At 42.8% G+C, this 19,471-nt stretch overlaps 1 protein-coding gene across 4 annotated transcripts in view; it reads right to left on the bottom strand.

Annotated features, from left to right (window-relative positions):
• Positions 1-19,471, bottom strand: part of BTBD11 (BTB domain containing 11) — a 348,391-nt gene that overhangs the window by 109,316 nt on the left and 219,604 nt on the right. For all 4 annotated transcript variants that reach the window (XM_017541032.1, XM_017541028.2, XM_037743011.1 and 1 more), the window contains exon 3: positions 7,563-7,767. In XM_017541032.1, the coding sequence (XP_017396521.1) occupies positions 7,563-7,767 (205 nt within the window). The remainder of the gene's footprint in view (positions 1-7,562; positions 7,768-19,471) is intronic.

Raw genomic sequence — 19,471 nt, 5'->3', positions numbered from 1 at the left:
TGCACTCCAGCCTGGGCAACGAAGCGAGACACCATCTAAAAAAAAAAAAAAAAAAAGGAAAGAAAAGAAAAAAGAAAACGAAGATTACAGCCCACATTAGAGGTCAGCAAACTTCTTCTGAAAAGGGCCAAATAGTATTTTCAGCTTTCTGGACCCTAAAGTCTCTGTCATAACTAATCAACTCTGCCACAGTGCAAAGGCTGCCATAAATAATATGTAAACAAATGGGTATGGTTGTATTCCAATAAACCTTTATTTGTAAAAACAGGCAGTGGGCCAGATTTACCAGCCGGGTGTTGTTAGCTAACCGCTGCACATTTAACCACTCATGGTCCGCAACCTGCAGTTTGAAACAGTGGAACTGGAGCAGTTTTTACTGTGGCCAGAGGAAATAAACTGACACAATGCTCAAGTTACAAATGGATCATGTTTCAAAACTTTGCTTTCTGAGTCAACTATTTAGAATTCAACGTATTTTTTTTTCTCTCTCTCGTTAGGAATCATTTATATGGTGGCTAGGATTGAAGGTCTACAGAAAACAGATCTAATATCTCATCTTCTCTCTCTAGAATGCCCCCATTCATCCAGGAACTCTGAATTTCTCCAGAGCCATTAGCCCTGGGCTGGGCACTGCAGGGGACTGCAAAATGAGCCAGATGTGATTGCTCCCTCAGGAAGATGAGGAAGTAGCATTCTTCCTCTGAGAACAGACCTTCCAAATCCCTGCTCGGATACCAGGAATGGCTGTCCTCTCTCTTCCTTCTTGCTATTGTTAGGCTAAGGAGTCCTTATATTGGGGTAATATTTAGGTTCTCAATTGTGATACGTAAGCCAGTCAGGTGTGACTTGGGTGGCCAATAATGGTCGTAAGTGCTGGTCTGTGTAAACGATTCACTTGTGTGTTATTTTTTAAAAGTAAATTAGCAGAGGCCAGGCACAGTGGCTCACGCCTGTAATCCCAGCACTTTGGGAGGCCGAGGCAGGTGTATCACTTGAGATCAGGAGTTTGAGACTGGTCTGGCCAAAATGGCAAAACCCCATCTGTACTAAAAATACAACAACAACAACAATAAAAATTAGTTGGGCATGGTAGCATGAGCCTGTAGTCCCATGTATTTGAGAAGCTGAGGTCGGAGAATCACTTGAACCAGAAAGGTGGAGGTTGCAGTAAGCTGAAATCGTGCCACTGCACTCTAGCCTGGGTGACACAGCAAGGTTCTGTCTCAAAAAGACTTTGTCGGTGTTCCTTTTTTTTTTTTTTTTTTTTCCTTTAGCTTCCCAGAACAACTGATGATATTACTGTGTTTGGAGAATTTTCCATATTATGAATCCATGGTTCTACAAGGTAGGAATTCACCTTCCCAGACTCCCTTGTTAGGGTCCAGGCAGGTCCTGTGACATGGGGGTTACATGGAGTTGATGTGGGTGGTAATAGACACATTCATCCTTCAGGAGCCACGGTGACAGAGGTCCTGTTGGAGTGTTCAATGGCCAGCAACAGTGGTGTTAGGTCCAGTGTCTGTGCCTAGTACTAGTGGCTGTGAGATCTCTGCTAGAGCAGTCCTGGGGTACCACTTGGGCACTCTTCCAGGTTATGTAGACTCAAACCCTGGCTCTCTGGCTTCAATGTCTACCAGAAGTCTTATTAAGATCTGCTAAAAATTTAGACTCATGGGACTATCATAGGCCACCTTGGGCCCAGTGGGACAGTATCAGATGTCCTTGTAGCAGTTCACCCAGTTATCAGGAGCATAACTCCTGTTCAGGTGGCATGCAGGTGTGAGGAGCTGAGATCCACATGGGCGATTGTGGGAGCTGCCCTGCCCTGGTTTGTAAACCAATATCTCTTGTAACAACTCCATAGTGACAGCTCCCAAGGTCTCTTCAAAGGACACAGCCAGTTACAAGAGTCAGTATATTCAGGGAAGCCCACAGCTCTGGATCTTCATCGAGTATTTCTGGTACCATACGGCCAGATGTAATTTGTCAATCTGGGGTCATTTTGACCATAAGCATTGTTTCCCAGAAACACAGTTGAAACTGCAATTTTTATAAGGTTTCCTCCTAGGGAACAGAACTAGAGAGTTAACTCAAGGTCAAATTTTCATGCATAAGGGGAAAAGATTTGTTAATCTTCTACCCATACTGGGCCCCCCAGAGGTCTTCCTCCTGCTTTAAAGAGTCATGGGAGATTCAGCTTTTGCAACTAAGTATCCTGACTAATAGTGCCACTTGTAGAAAGGATACCTCTAAGCACTTGCATTCTGATTTACATTCCTTAAGGGAAAAGAACAGAGTAGAGCTATAAATAACATTCTGGACTTATTGCATAACTGCAGGTATGTCCATAGGAGTATGTTGAAATTTGAATCGCATTTGTCACATTCATCACCGAGATAAAAAATGTTAAGATCTAATGTGTTGTAGGTGATTTTTTGGTAGAATGAGTATCGTGGAACATGTACTTGGTTGTCATTCACTGCTAATGTCTGTTATGTCTGCTTTATTAACTCTGTTTCTTCAAGTGTAAATTCTTCCATTTGTTAAATTATTTTGTTTCATATTATTAGTTTTCCTCAAACAATTGGTGATTGGTGATTGTATACTCATCTTCGTGGTTGAAATTCCCCTGGCAGAAATTTCCCTGCCATAAATGTCTGTACATTCTGTTTGCAAAAGGAACAAGAGCTACCATTACCTTAGATTAAATTCTGGTTTGTTTTCAGTGAGATTGGAAGGGGGCTGAACTACTTAATTGTCTAATCTTCCAAGTGAAGCTGCCTACAGTTACCCCAGGCATTACCAGCTACCTGAGGCAACAAAATACTCCCATTTATCCTACTATTTTTTCATTTATGGTAATAAATCACTAAAATCATCCATGGCCAAAGACATCTAGGAATCACTGATATTTCCAGCAGTGATACAGGAGAGGAAAACCTTATTCTAGATTTAGGATGATTCTATTTGAAAACAATACCCTCACGTGGTCCTTACCATCAAAATTAATGTGTTTTCATTTATCATTACTATTTGGAAAATAAATATCACCTAATCATAAATATTACAAAGTTTCAGTTTTTAAAATAAAATAATGGAGGTACTTGAATGATTTTAGAAGCTCAAGAAATAGTAGCCAAAGTCCTGGAAAAAGTTAGATTACAGAAATCTCACACTGGCACTGAGCTTCTTCAAATCCTGCAATGAGAAAAGAAACTATCCAGAACAAATGCAGCAACTCGAAAGCTGTGCCCACATGAAATGGTAAAATGCTGCATGCAGGCCTCCTTCCAAACACGTCAGCCAAGAAAGGCTGTTCGGACAAGAAGGGATGGTTCGAGGCATAAAATAATCCACATTTCGCCAATATTTCCCAGGCTGTCTGTTGGGTACAGATGAAAACAAATAATATACAGCCCTGTTCTTGAAGAGCTTATAGTCTAGTAGAAAACCATTTAAGCATCATGGCCCTACCTGACTTTGTTAGCATAAAGATAGTCAAGGAGATGATACTGTTTGATAGATTTGCAGAATAAAAGGAAACAGAGAGAGAGAGGAGAAAGAAATAACTCCAAATTAGAGTCCTAACTGCCACTGGAAATTCTTGTTTGGAGGCTTTGGTACAGAGCTGGTATAAATAAACACTTGACTGAAAACAGAGGCCCTGTCGTCTCTGAAGTTCTTCCACGTGTTTTTTTTTTTTTTTTTTTTTTTTTTTTTTTTTGTTTCTGGTGCTAAACACCAAAGCCTATTTCATCAGGGAGTCAGAAAAAATAACGATCCCTCTAGAAAGAATTACATACAGCTTTCTTTAAGGACAATGAAAACAGCATTTTAGAGCACCAAAATATAATATAAGTGATTTTTTTAGGGGGAAGGGGATTCCCCTTGTGCCAGACATGGCACTGGACGTCTTAGCTATGATAATGTCTAATTCATTGTCCACACCAGTGTCATGAGGATGGTTGTGTTCTCTCATTACCAAGGCCAAATGGAAGTTCAAAGAGGTGAAATAACAGAGCTACAGGAAGCTGAGCTTGGATCAAAATCTAAAGGACTATATGACTTCCAATCTGCATGCTTCCCAGAGGATCACAGTGAACAGAAGCTGGAAAATGTTAAGTTCCACTTTGTGTTTTATGCTGACTCTTGCAAAAAGGCATGGAAAGAACAAGATAAACGGCTCTGACAAATTCTGGGACATGTTCTCTTCATTCTCCTTCCCTGCTTATGCCTCTTTAAAACTTTTCCCATGAGGTTTAGAAGCTCTAGAGGGTCCTCTTTGACTTCCAGCCACTCCAACTACATTCTGAGTTCAGAAGGAGATTCAAGAGGTAAAATGGACACTGTGTAATAGAAAGTGTAATGGGAGCTGGGCAGCTGTGCTGAGCATGAGCAGGGAGAATGTCTCATGGGGAGATTTACATTTTAGAAGTTGTAGTCTGGTAGCTGTGAGGAAGATGGAGCTCATCCCAGGGTTATTCTTTTTCTTCTTCTTATTATTTGAGACAGGGTCTTACTTTGTCACTTTGTCACCCAGGTTGGAGTGCAGTGGCACAATCTCAGCTCACAATCTCGACCTCCCAGGCTCAAGCAATCCAACTGCTTCAGCCATTTAAATAGTTGGGACTACAGGCACATGCCACCATGCCCAGCTAATATTTGTATTTTTTGTAGAGATGAGCTCTTGCCATATTGCCAGGGCTAGTCTGGAACTCCTGAGCTCAGGTCATCCACCCACCTTGGCCTACCAAAGTGCTGGAATTATAAGAGTGAGCCACCGTGCCCAGCCTTTGTCAGAGGAGAGAGAGAATCTCACTCTGTCACCCAGGTTGGAGTGCAGTGACATGATCTTGGCTCACTGCTACCTCTGCCTCCCAGGTTCAAGCAATTCTTCTGCTTCAGTATCCTGAGCAGCTAGGACTACAAGCATGCACCATCACACCCAGCTAATGTTTTGTATTTTTAATAGAGGCGAGGTTTTACCATGTTGGCCAGGCTGGTCTCAAACTCCTGACCTCAGGTGATCCGCCCACCTCGGCCTCCCAAGGTCAAAGGATTATTCAAGCTCATGTGCAGGGAGACTGTGTAGACATCAACAGTAGAAACTGAAGTAGAAAAGATGGGGTCCTGAGCCGTGCAGTAGCAGTGGTCTGGGGGGAAGGAATAAAGAAATCTTACTGATGCAGCCTCAGCAAGACCTGCTGACCAGCTGGCAGTGGTGAGGGAGAGGAAGGAGTGCCAGTCAAGTCTCAGTTTTCTAACCAGGGTGACCAGGCCAATGGTGGTACCATTCTTAAAGCCTGGGGAGAAAGGAAGAGCAGTGGATTTTAGGGGAGAGATGATGGCTTTAGTTTTGAGGTGGTTGTGAGCTCTCCAAATGGAACTGTCCCATAGGCACTTAGATCAATAGGTTGTTCATTCTTTCATTCTACAAATATTTGTGGACTTCCACTCTGCTCCAGATGTTGAGTTTGGCATCAGCTGAGGCGTGATGGACAAAACACATGTGTTCTCTGCCTTCATGAAGCTTTACAGGCAATAAACACAGAAATACGCACATAGTTACAAATTACGGTAAGTGTGAGGCAGAAAAGAATAAGGTGCTAGGAGAAGAAGGATCAGCCTGCAAATATGAAATTTGACAGTGGAAACTGGAAGCTGGCAGAGTGGGACAAGAAGGTTCTGGAGCTCAGAGGAGCCAGTGTCTAGCTGCAGAGTGGGAGGGGCTCATTTGCATGGAGGTGGGAGCTGGAGATGACGTGAGGGAGCTGAGCCAGAGAAACTGCATTACCGGACGGGCTGTCGGGGCTGGGAGTGAAGAGCCAGATACCCCACAGGCTGAGGCCAATGGTTTCCATTCCCTCAGAGTCTTCGGATTTGTACCTAGAGACAGCAAAGTTTTGGTGTGTCTGAAAGATTATTTTTCACCCATGGGCATTCTACCACCTCTCCATTTGAGGCATGTTCGCACGTGAAAATATGCACAAGGTACTGATCAATTTGTTGTGGATGGTGGGAGACCTGAGTAATTTAAGGAGTTAATTCCCTGATTAAGTTAACTCCAGACTGGATTGAAATATTGATGCGAACTTGGGATTCTTAAAGAAAAAGAACAAGTAGCCTGGCACGGTGGCTCACTCCTGCAGTCCCAGCACTTTGGGAGGCTGAGGCAGGAGGATGGCTTGAGCCAGGGTTTGGGGCCAGCGTGGGCAACATGGTGAAACCCTGTCTCTACAAAAAATGCAAAAGTTAGCTGGGTGTGGTGGGGTACACCTGTAGTCCCAGCATCTTGGGGGACTGAGAAATGAGAATCGCTTGAGCTGGGAGGCAGAAGTTGCAGTGAGCAGAGATCATGTCATTATACTCTATCTAGCCTGGGTGACAAAGTGAGACCCTGTCTCAAAAAAGAAAGAAAGAAAGAAAGAAAGAGAGAGAGAGAGAGAGAGAAGGAGAGAAAGAAAGAAAGAATTAAAAAAAGAAACAGCAACCTCTGTATAGCCTATGATCCATTCTTTTCCCTTAACTGAAAGCCAAGAGACATGGTTTTGTAAGAGAGCCCAATTCAGCCCCAATCCATCTGGCAGAAACAGAGCATCCAATGAGCTTTTCAAAACCACTTGGTACCAAGTAACAGAAAGGAAAATTGTAGAAGCCCAAATTGGGAGTTGTTCAGCTATATGCAGATCATATCTACAACAACAATAAAAATTAATGTTTATTGAGCACCTACTATGTGCTTGGCATTGTTCAATTTATTTAATTTTCAAATAGCCCTATGTAGGATTTACTCTTTGTATCCCCATTTTGCAGATGCCTTTCCCAAGGCCCCCCAGCTTTTAATTAGAAGAGCCTGGATTTGAATGTAGGCATTTGGGATCACAGAGCCTGCTTTCTTAACTACTCTTTGAAAAATGGGTCACACCTACAGTATTTAGAGTAAATGGGCCTGTATTGAGGAAGGGCCTGATTCGTGAGATGCTGTGGGAAGATGATCTATGAACCCACCGCTAAAGGAAGTGAGGAGGCAGAGAGGACATGTCCAGGCAGCCTCCAGGTCCCCTCCCAGTTCCTTCCTTCCCCATGAGGATTTGGCTTCACAGAAGAGTCACACTGCCTTTCCCTGGGCAATTGAGCCCCTTGCCCACCTGAAAGGCCCACTCAGGCTGAGTAGGTGCTTCTGGGTCCCCCGAGCCCCAGGGCAGCCAGGATGAAAGAAGATGACGGTAACTCCCACCCGAGGCAGTGGCGCCGTCCAAGGCTGCCTCACGAGGAAGCCACCCTTCACTGCAGAGGCCCTTACCCCTCTGGAATTTGCAGACCCACTTATCTGACATAGGCCAGTTTTATCCTAAACAGAATCAGGCCTATAAAAACCCATTTCAAGGACCCCTACATGGGTCTAAGATACCCCCTCAGGGTGCAAGTTTCCCACACAGACCCCTCTGGCAAGTTTTAGGAAGTGAGCCCTTCCTACCCCCAACATCCTCCCCCTCCCAGACACTTGCCCTTCCCCAGAGGCAGTACCCACCCACCACAAGTCAAGGCAAGGCAATTCTTACCTTTCCACCTGGAGGTTGACTTTGGAAGGCTCCACGTTGGGGTTTTCCCATTCCATTTGCGGGCAGTGCATGAAATAGCAAAGGGTGTACAGGGCCTCGGGCTCCCAGTACAGCGCCCCCTGCTTGTGGTGCAGGGGGGTGCCATTGCCGTGGTGCTTGGCATTGAGGGGCTGCAGGTGATGCATTGCACGGGACACCAGGTCACCTGTGGACAGAAGGAAGATTTCAGATCCTCCAGGCAGCCAACACTGGCAGAGAAACTGGACCTGAAGATCTCTGTAGACACTCTGGTCCTTGCAGTCCCTTATTTAAATGAAGTAGTCCAGTGGGACCTTGAAGTCACACACCAAGCAGAGAGGAATTGATTCATTCGGCACAGGAGGGCTTACCGAATCTGTGGTGCTGTTTCAAGCACAGAGGGCTGCTAAGGTCATTTTAACCCCGCCATTCTGAAACCCAATGTTTCTAACAAGGCACAGGAAGCCCTTTGTGTCCCGTTCCTGCATACTGCCTCCCTTGCCTTGTGACACACCCTCTATGTTGTGGCCAACACTGCTTTAATTGTAGTCACTAGAATGGGCTATGCTCGCTCTTGATCCTGAGCCTTGTCAATATGCTATTCCCTCTGTCTAGAACATTCTCTCCCTCTTCTTCTCCAGGATAACTCCTACTGATCATCCAGGTATCTGCTTATAAATTAATTCCTCCAGGAAGCCGCCTCTGGAACCATCCCTGTCCTGACTTGATTGTCACACTGTGCCTTCCTTGTTAAGGCACTGAGGGTGCTGTTCTGGAATTGCCTTTTTTCCTTGTCAGTCTTTCCTAAGAATAGCAACTCACTCTTATAATGGCACTCAATTTATGCCAGGCGGAGTTCTAAGCACTTTAATTTATACCTATAAAGTAGATACCTTTATAAGCCCATTTTACAGATGAGGAAATGGCAGCCCAGGGAGGTTCAGTAACTTCTCAAGGTTACATAGCCATAAGTGCAAGAGCCAGGATTGGAACCCAGTCAGCCTGGCTCCAGGATCTATGTACTTAACCATGCTCCTGGAGGACAGGGGCTCCTTGAGAATGGGCTACGCTCTCTGTTGCCTCTGAGCTTGTGAGTATGTGATTTCCTCTGGGAATAGGGTTAGGGTTAGGGTTAGCATTATTCTCAATGCCAATAAGCCCTGGGGACATGTTGGTCTTTCTTACTTCCTCAGAAGGAAACAAGCCTTTTCCTTAATCAAACCGAATCTGCATGCTCCCAGGTTGCTTGCTCAGGGAGGATTTTCCTGCGGGGAGGAAAATCCTCCTGTGGGGAGGCTGGCTGATCCTGGAAGCCTGGAATTTTCTTGGCTAAGAGGGCGTTTCCAGAACTTGGATGGTCTGCATGCCACCTTCATGAGTGTAGCTGTATCCAGGCAGCACTTCTACTGTTATTTACTTAATTTTAAATGGACTCCTTTTGTTTTGTTTAAAGATATCTATCTAAAAAGGAAAAATAATATCACTATCATATATGAATGATCAGTAGCATTTGACATAAATAGATAGTCACTATAAAAGTAAAAAAAAAATTTTTCTGAAATGGAGTCTTGCTCTGTCATCCAGGCTGGACTGCAGTGGCATGATCACCACTCACTGCAACTTCCGCCTCCCGGGTTCAAGCTATTCTCCTGCTTCAGCCTCCCGAGTAGCTGGGACTACAGGCGCCTGCCACCACATCTGGTTAATTTTTGTGTTTTTAGTAGAGATGGGGTTTTACCAGTTAGCCAGGCTGCTCTTGAACTCCTGACCTCAGGTAATCCTCCCATCTCTGCCTCCCAAAGTGCTGGGATTACAGGCATGAGCCATCACTCCTGGCCCTGTACAAGTAAATTTGATGACAACAAAACAGTCTACAGCTCACCCTTGAACAACGCAGGCTGGAACTGCGTGGATCCACTTACACACGGATTTTCTTCAACTTCTGCCACCCATGAGACAGCAAGACCAACCCTCCTACCAATCCTCCTGCTTCCTCCTCCTCCTGGCCCTACTCAACATGAAGACGACAAAGATGAAGATCTTTATGATGATCCATCCCATTTAATGAATAGTAAATGTGGTTTCTCCTCCTTTGGTTTCCTTAATAATCTTTTCTTTTCCCAAGCTTACATATTGTAAGAATATCGTATATAAAAATATGACATAAAATACATGTTAATGGACTGTTTATGTTATCAGTAAGGTTTCTGGTCAACAGTGGGATATTAGTAGTAAGTTTTTGGGGAATCAAAAGTTACACCTAGATTTTTGGGGTTCAGTGCCCCAAAGTCCCACATTGTTCAAAAATCAAATGCAATTAATTTCTAGTTAAACTCTGGCCCCATTTTCCTTCGTTATAAATATAACAGGTGTTAGAGAAGTGTTAGGGGCTCATATCAAATGGAGCCTTTCTTTTTAAAGTAATTAAGATTCAAATGAAGTTAAAAGAATCACGCTATAATTAATATTATTTAATATTAAATAATAGCCGGGATTACAGGTGCACGCCACCATGCCAGGCTAATTTTTTTGTAATTTTAGTAGAGATGGGGTTTTGCCATGTTGGCCAGGCTGGCCTCAAACTCCTGACCTCAGGTGATCCACCTGCCTTGGCCTCCCAAAGTACTGGGATTACAGGTATGAGCCACTATGCCCAGCTAGTAATGGGTAATTTTATGTGTCAACTTGGCCAGACTATGGTGCCCAGTTGTTTGATCAAACACTAGTCCAGATGTTACTGTAAAGAAGGTTTTTTTCTTTCTTTCCAATTTTTCTTTTAGGTTCAGGGGCTACATATGCAGGTTTGTGACATGAGTAAATTGCATGTCGCAGGGGTTTGGTGTACAGATTATTTTGTCACCAGGCAATCAGCACAGTACCCAACAGATGGTTTTTCAACCGTCACACCCCCTCATCCTCTACCCTCAAGTAGGCCTTAGTGTCTCTTGTTCCCTTATGAAGGTATTTTTTTAGGTGTGATTAACATTTAAACCAATAGGCTTTGAGAAAAGCAGATTACCTTCCATAATGTGGGTGGGGTTCATCCAATTAACTGAAGACTTTAAGAGAAAAGACAGAAGTTCCCTGAGGAGGAAAGCATTCTGCTTCCAGGCTGCAACAACTTTTACTAGAATCTCCAGCCTGCTGGCCTGTACTGCAAAATTTTGGACTTGCCAGCTCCCATAATCACATGAGCCAATTCCTTAAAATAAATGTCTTTCTCAGTCTTTCTCTCACCGAGAAAGAGAGAGAGAGAAATCCCGTTGGTTCTGTTTTTCTGGAGAATGCTGACTAATACAGTGTCTGACATTATGCTAGCCCCTGTTGGGGGTATGTGTCTCCCTCATCCCCTCTCACTGTCCAGCTGAAACCAGGCCTGTAGATCTCACCCCTTCTCCACCATCCTGCTGCACCTTCTAACATGACACGTTTACCTAACATCCAAACTCAAGTAAATGAGGCAAAGTGAGAGGCAGGAGTTTCTCCACTGAAGGGTTAGGACTCACCTCCTGGCTCCCTGTTTCCTGTCTGAGGGATGGGCCACTACTTCAAAAGATGACTGACAAGAGGGCTGCTCACCAGCTTTAGGGGGAGTTGACTACAGGAAAGAGGCTCACAGAACTCCTGACTGACTGATTGATTAATTATAGATGCAGCCTTAAGTCCTTCTCAAGACAAGATTTCATGCATCTACTATTTCTTTTTCTTTTTTTCTTTTTTTTTTTTTTAAGAGACACTCTCTCACCCAGGCTGGAGTGCAGCAGTGCGATCATAGCTCACTGCAGCCTGGGCTCAAGCAATCCTCCCACCTAAGCCTCCCAAGTAGCTGGAACTACAGTCACAAGCCACCATGCCTGGCTATTTATTTATTTATTTATAGTAGAGATGGAGTCTTGCTTTGTTACCCAGCCTGGTCTTGAACTTCTGGCCTCAAGTGATCCTCCTGCCTCAGCCTCCCAACGTGCTAGGATTATAGGAGTGAGCCACAGCACCCATCCCCAAGCAACCCCTATTTCTAATAGGAATTGTCAAAAGAAAGGAAACCTCTATGTTATCTAAGTCCTAAGGCCTCATCAGGACAGCCTAACTAGACTACCACCTGCTGATCTCAGTGCCTGGCCAACAGATCAGGGTCTTGGGTTGATAGGAGCAGGGGGTATAATGGTTAATTTCAGGAGTCAACTTGACTGAATTAAGAGATACCTAGATAGCCAGGAATGCATTATTTCTGGGTGTGTCTGGTGAGTGTGCTTTCAGAAGAGACTGACTTTTGAATCAGTGGGCTGAGTGAGGAAGACCTGTCCTTGCCCAGTGTGGGCAGGCACCATCCCAGTGGTCGAGGCCAGGATAAAACAAAAAGGCACAGGAAAGGTAAATTTTTTTTTCTCTCTCTCTCTCTTCTAGAGCAGGGACACTCTTCCTCTCTTGCCCTTCCTCCTCCTGCCATATAAGGACATGGCAACAAGCCACCATCTTGGAGGCAGAGCCAGACCACCTGACCTTGACCTGGCTGGTATCTTGATCTTGAACTTCCCAGCCTCCAGAACTATGAGGATATACATTTCTGTTCTTTATAAATTCCCCAGTCTCAGGAGTTTTGTGAGACTAACAGACTAAAAACAGCACAAATAGACTAACAGTGGGGGTTACATCCCTACACCTCTCTGCGTCTTCCCATACCCAGCCCTGAGCCTGCCTCTCCTCTCTCCATTTACCACGGCTGAAAAAAAAACAAGATATTTTTTAAAGCAACAAGGAATAACATTCTCTTTTAGAAGCAGATCACAGGGAAGACGCTTCTGCAGATGGAAAATGTGGGGAACTACTGCTGAAAGGTAGGTAGGGGTCGGAGGAAAGGGTTCAAGTCTCAGCTCTAGCCTGTGAAACCACAGGTGAGTCACTTAACCTCTCAGGTGAGGAATAATCTTCACCTCTCCGGCGGTTATGAGGGTTAAGTGCAAAATGTGCAAATGCTTGGCACACTTGGCATTAAATAAGCAGTTCTCCTGGGCTCGTGGCCTGCCTGCTCTTCCTCCTTGCTGAGTGGTGGGACCAGGATGCTGGGTACGTGGGACAGAAAGGTCCTGCCAGCACCCTGAACCTTGAGCACCTGATTTGCTGCTTCATGTCAGGGTTGACTTTTTTAGGACTCTGAACTGCAAAGCTGCTCACTCCTGGGGTCCCTTTGGGGTACACTGAGGTCCTTAGCTGCTACTGCTTCCTTTTTCTCTCCATTCTCATCTTTTAGAGATTGCACTCCCTGAGAGGAAGGAAAAAAAGAAAGCTAAACTGAGTGCCTGTCTCCAGGCACCGAGAGCACTCTAGCCTTGTAAGCGGAAGCTCCAGCCACTGGTCAGAATTAGAGCTCCCAATCAGTAAAAGTTGGGAAGCAACCTAGAAGAAAACTCAAAGATAGAGGCCTGGGGTGGGATCAGGCACTCTGACAATGTTTTTAATTCTCTGATGAGGACAGTGACCTAGAGTGCAGGAAGAGGAAACAGCAGAGGTAGAAGCCCCCATATGCTGAGCTCCCACCATGTCTCAGGGCATTTAGACACATTTTCTGATTTGATTTCTATAAGGACCACACGAGGTGAGTATTATTATATCCATTTCAGAGACGGGAAAATTGAGGGAGGAGGCAAGCAGCCTAGGTATCATTCATCAAGTAGCAGGCTGTCACTCCAACCTGGAGTTCGACATACAATGTGGGCTTGTGCTGTTTGTCGCTTCAATACAGTGCCTCCAAAAAGGCACAAATCGGGAACCTACTTTTGGGTGTGGTCCTTAAAAACTCTGATGAAGAGTCTGAGGCTCAAATCCCAAACATCTCCCAAAGGCTGTGCCATCGCAGACTCCAGAGTCAGGCCCATTTGGTGGGGTGGGGGCTCAGGAGCTTGGTCGGCCTCTGCTGATGGAGCAGAGCTTCCTGCTTGGGGTTCTCAGAGTCTGCCCTGTTACTGTCTGTCTGGAGGAGAGCAGGGTGGCAGATGGGTCAACCTGTATAAGTGACCAAGGAGGCTGTAAGAAATAAATCACCAAGCAGGAAGAACCTGGAGGGGTGGAAGAAGCTCAACAACAAGGGAGGCCTGGAAGGAAGCTGGTGCTGAAATCAAAAGAAGCCTGGTCTCTCTGATCAGACTTCCTGCCTGGCCCCTGGCAGAACTGAAAGAGCTGCTCCCTGAAAGCTGTGAAGAGGAGGAGGAGCTCAGGCAGCTCAGCTCTGGAGACACCAGAGGAGGCTAAAGTGGATGGTAGCAAACCAGCAGCTAGTGCTTCCCGTGTACAGGATAATTCTCAGAACTTTATATCTAACGCACCCATTTGAGTGCCACATGACCTGATGGGGCTGGTCCTGATAGCATATGCATCTTACAAATGAGGAGCGTGAGGCACAGAGAACTGGTAAGACTGAAATTACACTGCCACTGGGTGCAAGAACTGGCCTGCAAACTGCTGCCATCTGGCTCTCCCCCACACCACGCTGCCCCGTGAAGGCAGGGGTCTTCATGCCCTCGGGGCAGTACTGACACAGTGAGGCCTCTGGAGATTCCAAGCTGCTCCCACATCCCCAGGGTTTTGGCAAGACAGCTCAGCACACCTTCCACTGGCGTCTGTTGGTGGTAGTATTCTTGGTAGGTAGAGTGGGGAAGAGCTGCATAGACTGTGGAAGCAGGGTTGATGCCAGTAGCTTTGGAAAGGCCTGGAGACTTTCTAGTCCTGTCCTTGGCTGGGAGGTCAGGGTTCTCCGAGGCAGCCCAAGCCACAGGCTCATGCAGGTTCATGGGAGGCCAGGCTGTGGGCCACAGCTCGGCAGGAAGAAGTGGTGGCTACACATCAGATGCCACCTGGGGACTCTGAAAAACTGCAGGATGAACTTGCAGAAGCTGGAATTCCAGTGAATCTGCATTTAGAGGGCAGAGTCTGAGAAGCTCTGAGGTTGGCCAGATCTGAGGTAGACCTGGCCTCCACTGCCCCCAGGGAGAAGCAGTTTGAAGGATGTGGGCTGCCGGGTAACTGAGCCGTGTCGACACTCATTGTCCTCTGGGAGGAAGGCTGTGCTGCAGACAGCCTGGAGTGAGCAAGGGAGGGCGGAGGGAAAGCCAAGGCGGAAGGCTGGCATCAGGAAGACCTGAGAAGCAATTCTATTTTTTTTTTCCTTTGTAGTTGACATGTAAGAATTGCACATATTTATGGAATACACAGTGATATTTCAATACATCTATATAATGTATGATGATCAAATCAGCGTAATTAGCATATCCATCACTTAAACATTTATCATGTCTTTGTGCTTGGAACATTCAAAATCCTCTCTCTAGCTTTCGACATATATACAATACATTATTGTTAACTATATTCACCCTACAGTGGCATAGAACACTGGAACTTAGTTCTCGATCTAGCTGTAACTTTGTATCCATAACCAGCCTCCTCCTATCCTCTAATCCCCCCTACTCTTCTTGGCTTCTAATAACTATAATGTTAGTCTCTACTTCTATGGGCTTAATATTTTTGTAAGATTCCATATATGAACAAGATCATGTGGCATTTTTCTGTGCCTGACTTATTTTATTTAACATATTGTCCTCCAGTTTCATCCACGTCGCCGTAAATGACAGGATTTCATTTTTAATGGTTGAATGGTTTTCCATTGTGTATATATACATATTTTCTTCATCCACTCATCTGTTAATGAATTCATCACAGGTTGATCCATATCTTGGTTTTGTAGATAGCGTTGCAGTAAATAAGAAGGTGTAGACATGTCTTGGATATACTCATTTTCTTCCCTTTGGATAAATGCCCAGTAGTGGAATTGTTGGATCATACAGTAGTGCTATTTTTAGTTTTTTGAGGATCCTCCACACTGTTATCCATAATGACTGTACTAATTTACATTCCCACTAATAGTGTGTGAGGATTCCCTTTGCTCTACATCCTCACCAGTATTTGTTATTTTTTCTTTTTGATAACAGCCATTCTAACTGGGGTGAGATATCTCAGTGTGGTTTTGATTTGCATTTCCTCAATGATTTTGATATCAAGGATTTAAAAATACACTTGTTGGCTATTTGTATGCTTTCTTTTGAGAAATGTCTATTTAGATTCTTTGCACATTTTAAAATCAGAGTTGTGTGTGTTTGTGGTTGAGCTCCCTGTCTATTCTGGATATTAGTCCTTTGTCAGATGAATAGTTTGCAACTATTTTCTACCACTCCATAGGCTGACTCTTCAACTTGATAATTGTTTCCTTTGATACACAGAAGCTTTTTCGTTTGATATGGGCTCATTTATCTATGTTTGGTTTTGTTGCCTGTACTTTTAAAATCTTACCTATAAAATCTTTGCCTAGACCAATGTCCTGAAGTGCTTCCCCTAAGTTTTCTTCTAGGAGTTTTACACTTCAGGCCTTGAATTCAAAAGTCTGTAATCTATTTTGAGTTGACTTTTGTATATGGTGAGAGATAGGAACCTGGTTTAATTCTTCTGAATATAGACATCCAGTTTCCCCAGCACCATTTACTGAAAAGAGTGTCCTTTCCCCAATATACGTTCTTGGTGCCTTTGTTGAAAATCAGTTGGCTGGAAATACGGATTTATTTCTGGGTTCTCTATTCTGTTCCATTGGTATATGTGTCTGTTTTTATACCAATACCAGGCTGTTTGGGGTTACTATTGCTTAGTATACTTTGAAGTCAAGTAGTATGATGACTCCTCTTTTTGCTTAGGATTGCTTTGGCTATTTAGGGTTTTTGTGTTTCCATACAACCTTAAGGTGTTTTTTTTCTGTTTCTTTGAAGAATGTCATTGGTGTTTTGATAAGGATTGCATTGACTGTAGATTTCTTTGGGTAGAATGGTAATTTTCCAATATTAGTTATTCCAGTCTATAGGCATGGAATGTCTTTCCATTTTCTGTATTCAATTCTTTCATCACTATTTTGCAGTTTTTATTGTAGAGATCTTTCATCTCTTTGGTTAAATTTATCCCTAGGTGTTTTTGTTTGTTTGTTTGTTTGTTTGTTTTTTGGTGCTATCGTAAATGGGATTGCTTTCTTGATTTTTTTTTTCAAGTAGTTTGTTATTGGCATTTTTCAAGTAGTTTGTTATTGGCATCTAGAAACACTACTGATTTTTCTATGTTGATTTTGTATCCTGCAACTTGACTGAATTTGTCATTCAGTTCTAATAGTTTTTTGGTGGGGTCGTTAGATTTTTCTAAATATAAGATCATGTCATCCACAAAGAGGGGCCATTTTACTTCCTGTTTTTCCATGTGGATGCCATTTCTTTCTCTTGCCTAACTGCTTGTTAGGGCTTCCAGTACAATTTGAATAAGAGTGGTGAAAGTGGGCATACTTGTTCCATTTCTTATGGCAAAGGCTTTCAGCTTTTCTACATTAAACATAATGTTAGCTGTGGGTATGTCATATATGGGCTTCACTGTGTTGAGGTTTGTTCCTTCTATGCCTAATTTGTTGAGAGTTTTGGGAAGCTGAATTTTGTAACATGCATTTTCTGCCTATATTAAGTACTCACATGGTTTTTGCTCTTTATTCTGCTGATATGATGTGTCTGTCTATTGATTTGCATATGCTGAACCATCCTTGCATTTCTAGGATTAATCCAACTAGATTATGATGTAAAATATTACATCATAATATTTTACATAATATTCTGATGTGCTGCTGAATTTGCTTTGCTAGTATTTTGTTGGGATTTTTGCATGTATGTTCACTGAGGATATTGGTCTATAGTTTTCTTCTTTGTTGTGATTTTCTCAGATTTTATTATTAGGATAATATTGGCATTGAAGAATGGGTTAGGAAGAATTCTGCTGTCTTCAATTTTTTTTGAATAATTTGAGAAAAATTGTGTTAATACTTCTTTAAAAGTTTGGTAGAAGCAGTAAAGCCATACAGCCCTGGGCTTTTCTTTATTAAGAGACTGTTTATTACTGAGTCAATCTCATTACTCGTTATTGCTATGTTCAGGTTTTCTATTTATTCATGGTCCAATCTTGATAGATTGTAAGTGTCCAGGGATGTATCCATCCCCTCTAGGCTTTCCAATCTGTTGGTATATAAGAGTCTCTAATGATCCTTTGTATTTCTGCCATATCAGTTGTAATGCCTCCTTTTTTTGTCCCTGATTTTGTTTATTTGGGACTTCTCTATTTCTTAGTCTAGCTAAAGATTTGTTAATTTTGTTTATCTTTTCAAAACACTTTTTATTGTATTGATCTTTTGTATTGTCTTTTAGTCTCTATTTCATTTATTTCTGCTCTAATCTTTATTATTTCTTTCCTTCCACTAATTTTGGGTTTACTTTTTTCTTGCTTTTTTAGCCCCTTAAGGTGCATTGTTAGGTGGTTTATTTAAAATCTTCCTATTTATTTTGATGTAGTTGTTTATTGCTATAAACCTTTCTCTTAGTATTGCTTTTGCTGTATACCATAGATCTTGGTATGTTGTGTTTCCATTTTTATTTGTGTCAGGGAACTTTTGAATCTTTTTTTTAAGAGACAGGGTATTGCTATGTTGCCCAGGCTGGAATGAAGTGGCTATTCACAGTCGTGACCACAGAACACTATAGCCTCAAACCCCTTGGCTCTGGTGATCCTCCTGCCTCAGCTTCCTGAGTAGCTGAAGCTACAGATGCGTTTCACTGTGGTTGGTTCTTTAATTTCCTTTTAAATTTCTTCACTGACCCATTGGTCATTTAGAAGGATGTTGTTTAATGTCCATGTATTTCCAAAGTTCCTCTTGTTATTGATTTCTAGTTTTATTCCTTTGTGGTCTGAGAAGATACTTGATATGATTTCAGTTTTTGAAAATTTGTCAGAATTGTTTTGTGACCTAACATATGGTCTAAACTGGAATATTCCATGTTGTTGAGAAAAATGTATATTCTATAGCTGTTGAGTAAAATGTTGTATAATGTCTGTTAAATCCATTTGGCTTAAAGTACAGTTTAACTCTGATGTTTCTTTGTTGATTTTCTGTCTGGATGATCTGTCCATTGCTGAAAGTGGGGTGCTGATGTCCCCTACTGTTATTGTATTGCAGTAAATCTCTCCCTTTAGCTCCAATAATGTTTACTTTATGTATCTGGTGCTCTGATGTTGGGTACATATATATTTAAAACTGTTATCTTGCTGAAGGGATACTTTTATCATTATATAATGACCTTCTTTTTCTCTTTTTTTTTGACTTAAAGTCTACTTTTGTCTGAAATAAATATAGCTACTCTTGTATGCTTTTGGTTTCTGTTTGTGTAGAACAACTTTTTCCATCCCTTCACTTTCAGTCTATGTATGTCTCTACAGGTGAAGAGACTTTCCTGTGAGCAGCACATAGCTATGTCTTGCTTTTTTATTCTTTCGGCTGGTCTATACCTTTTAATTGGGGAATTTAAACTATTTACATTCAAGGTTGTTATTGACAGGTGAAAACTTACTCCTGTCATTTTGTTAATTGTTTTCGGATTGTTCTGTATATTGCATATTTTATATTGTATATGTTTCTTCTTCTCTTATTGTTTACCTTTGCATGTTGGTGTTTTTCTGTAGTAATAATGTTTGATTTTTTTCTGTTTCTCACATGTGTATTTGCTCTATCAGCGAGTTTTATACATTCATGTGTTTTCATGAGGGTATGTCCTTTTACTTCCAGATATAAGGCTCCCTTGAGCAGTTTTGTAGGGCAGGCATAGAGGTGGTAAATTCCGTCAGTTTTGGCTGTCCTGGAAAGACTATTTCTCCATCATTTCTGAAAGATAATGTTGCTGGATATAGTCTTCTTGGCTGGTGGGAGTTTTTTTTCTTCTCAGCACTTTGAATATATCATCCCATTCTCTCCTTGCCTGTAAAGTTTCTGCTGAGAAATC

The sequence above is a fragment of the Cebus imitator genome, unplaced genomic scaffold (genome assembly GCF_001604975.1).
Source record: "Cebus imitator isolate Cc_AM_T3 unplaced genomic scaffold, Cebus_imitator-1.0 Scaffold8, whole genome shotgun sequence".
NCBI classification, from domain to species: domain Eukaryota; kingdom Metazoa; phylum Chordata; class Mammalia; order Primates; family Cebidae; genus Cebus; species Cebus imitator.
Note: the sequence above shows the minus strand (reverse complement) of the source record. Positions and strands in the feature narration are given on the sequence as shown.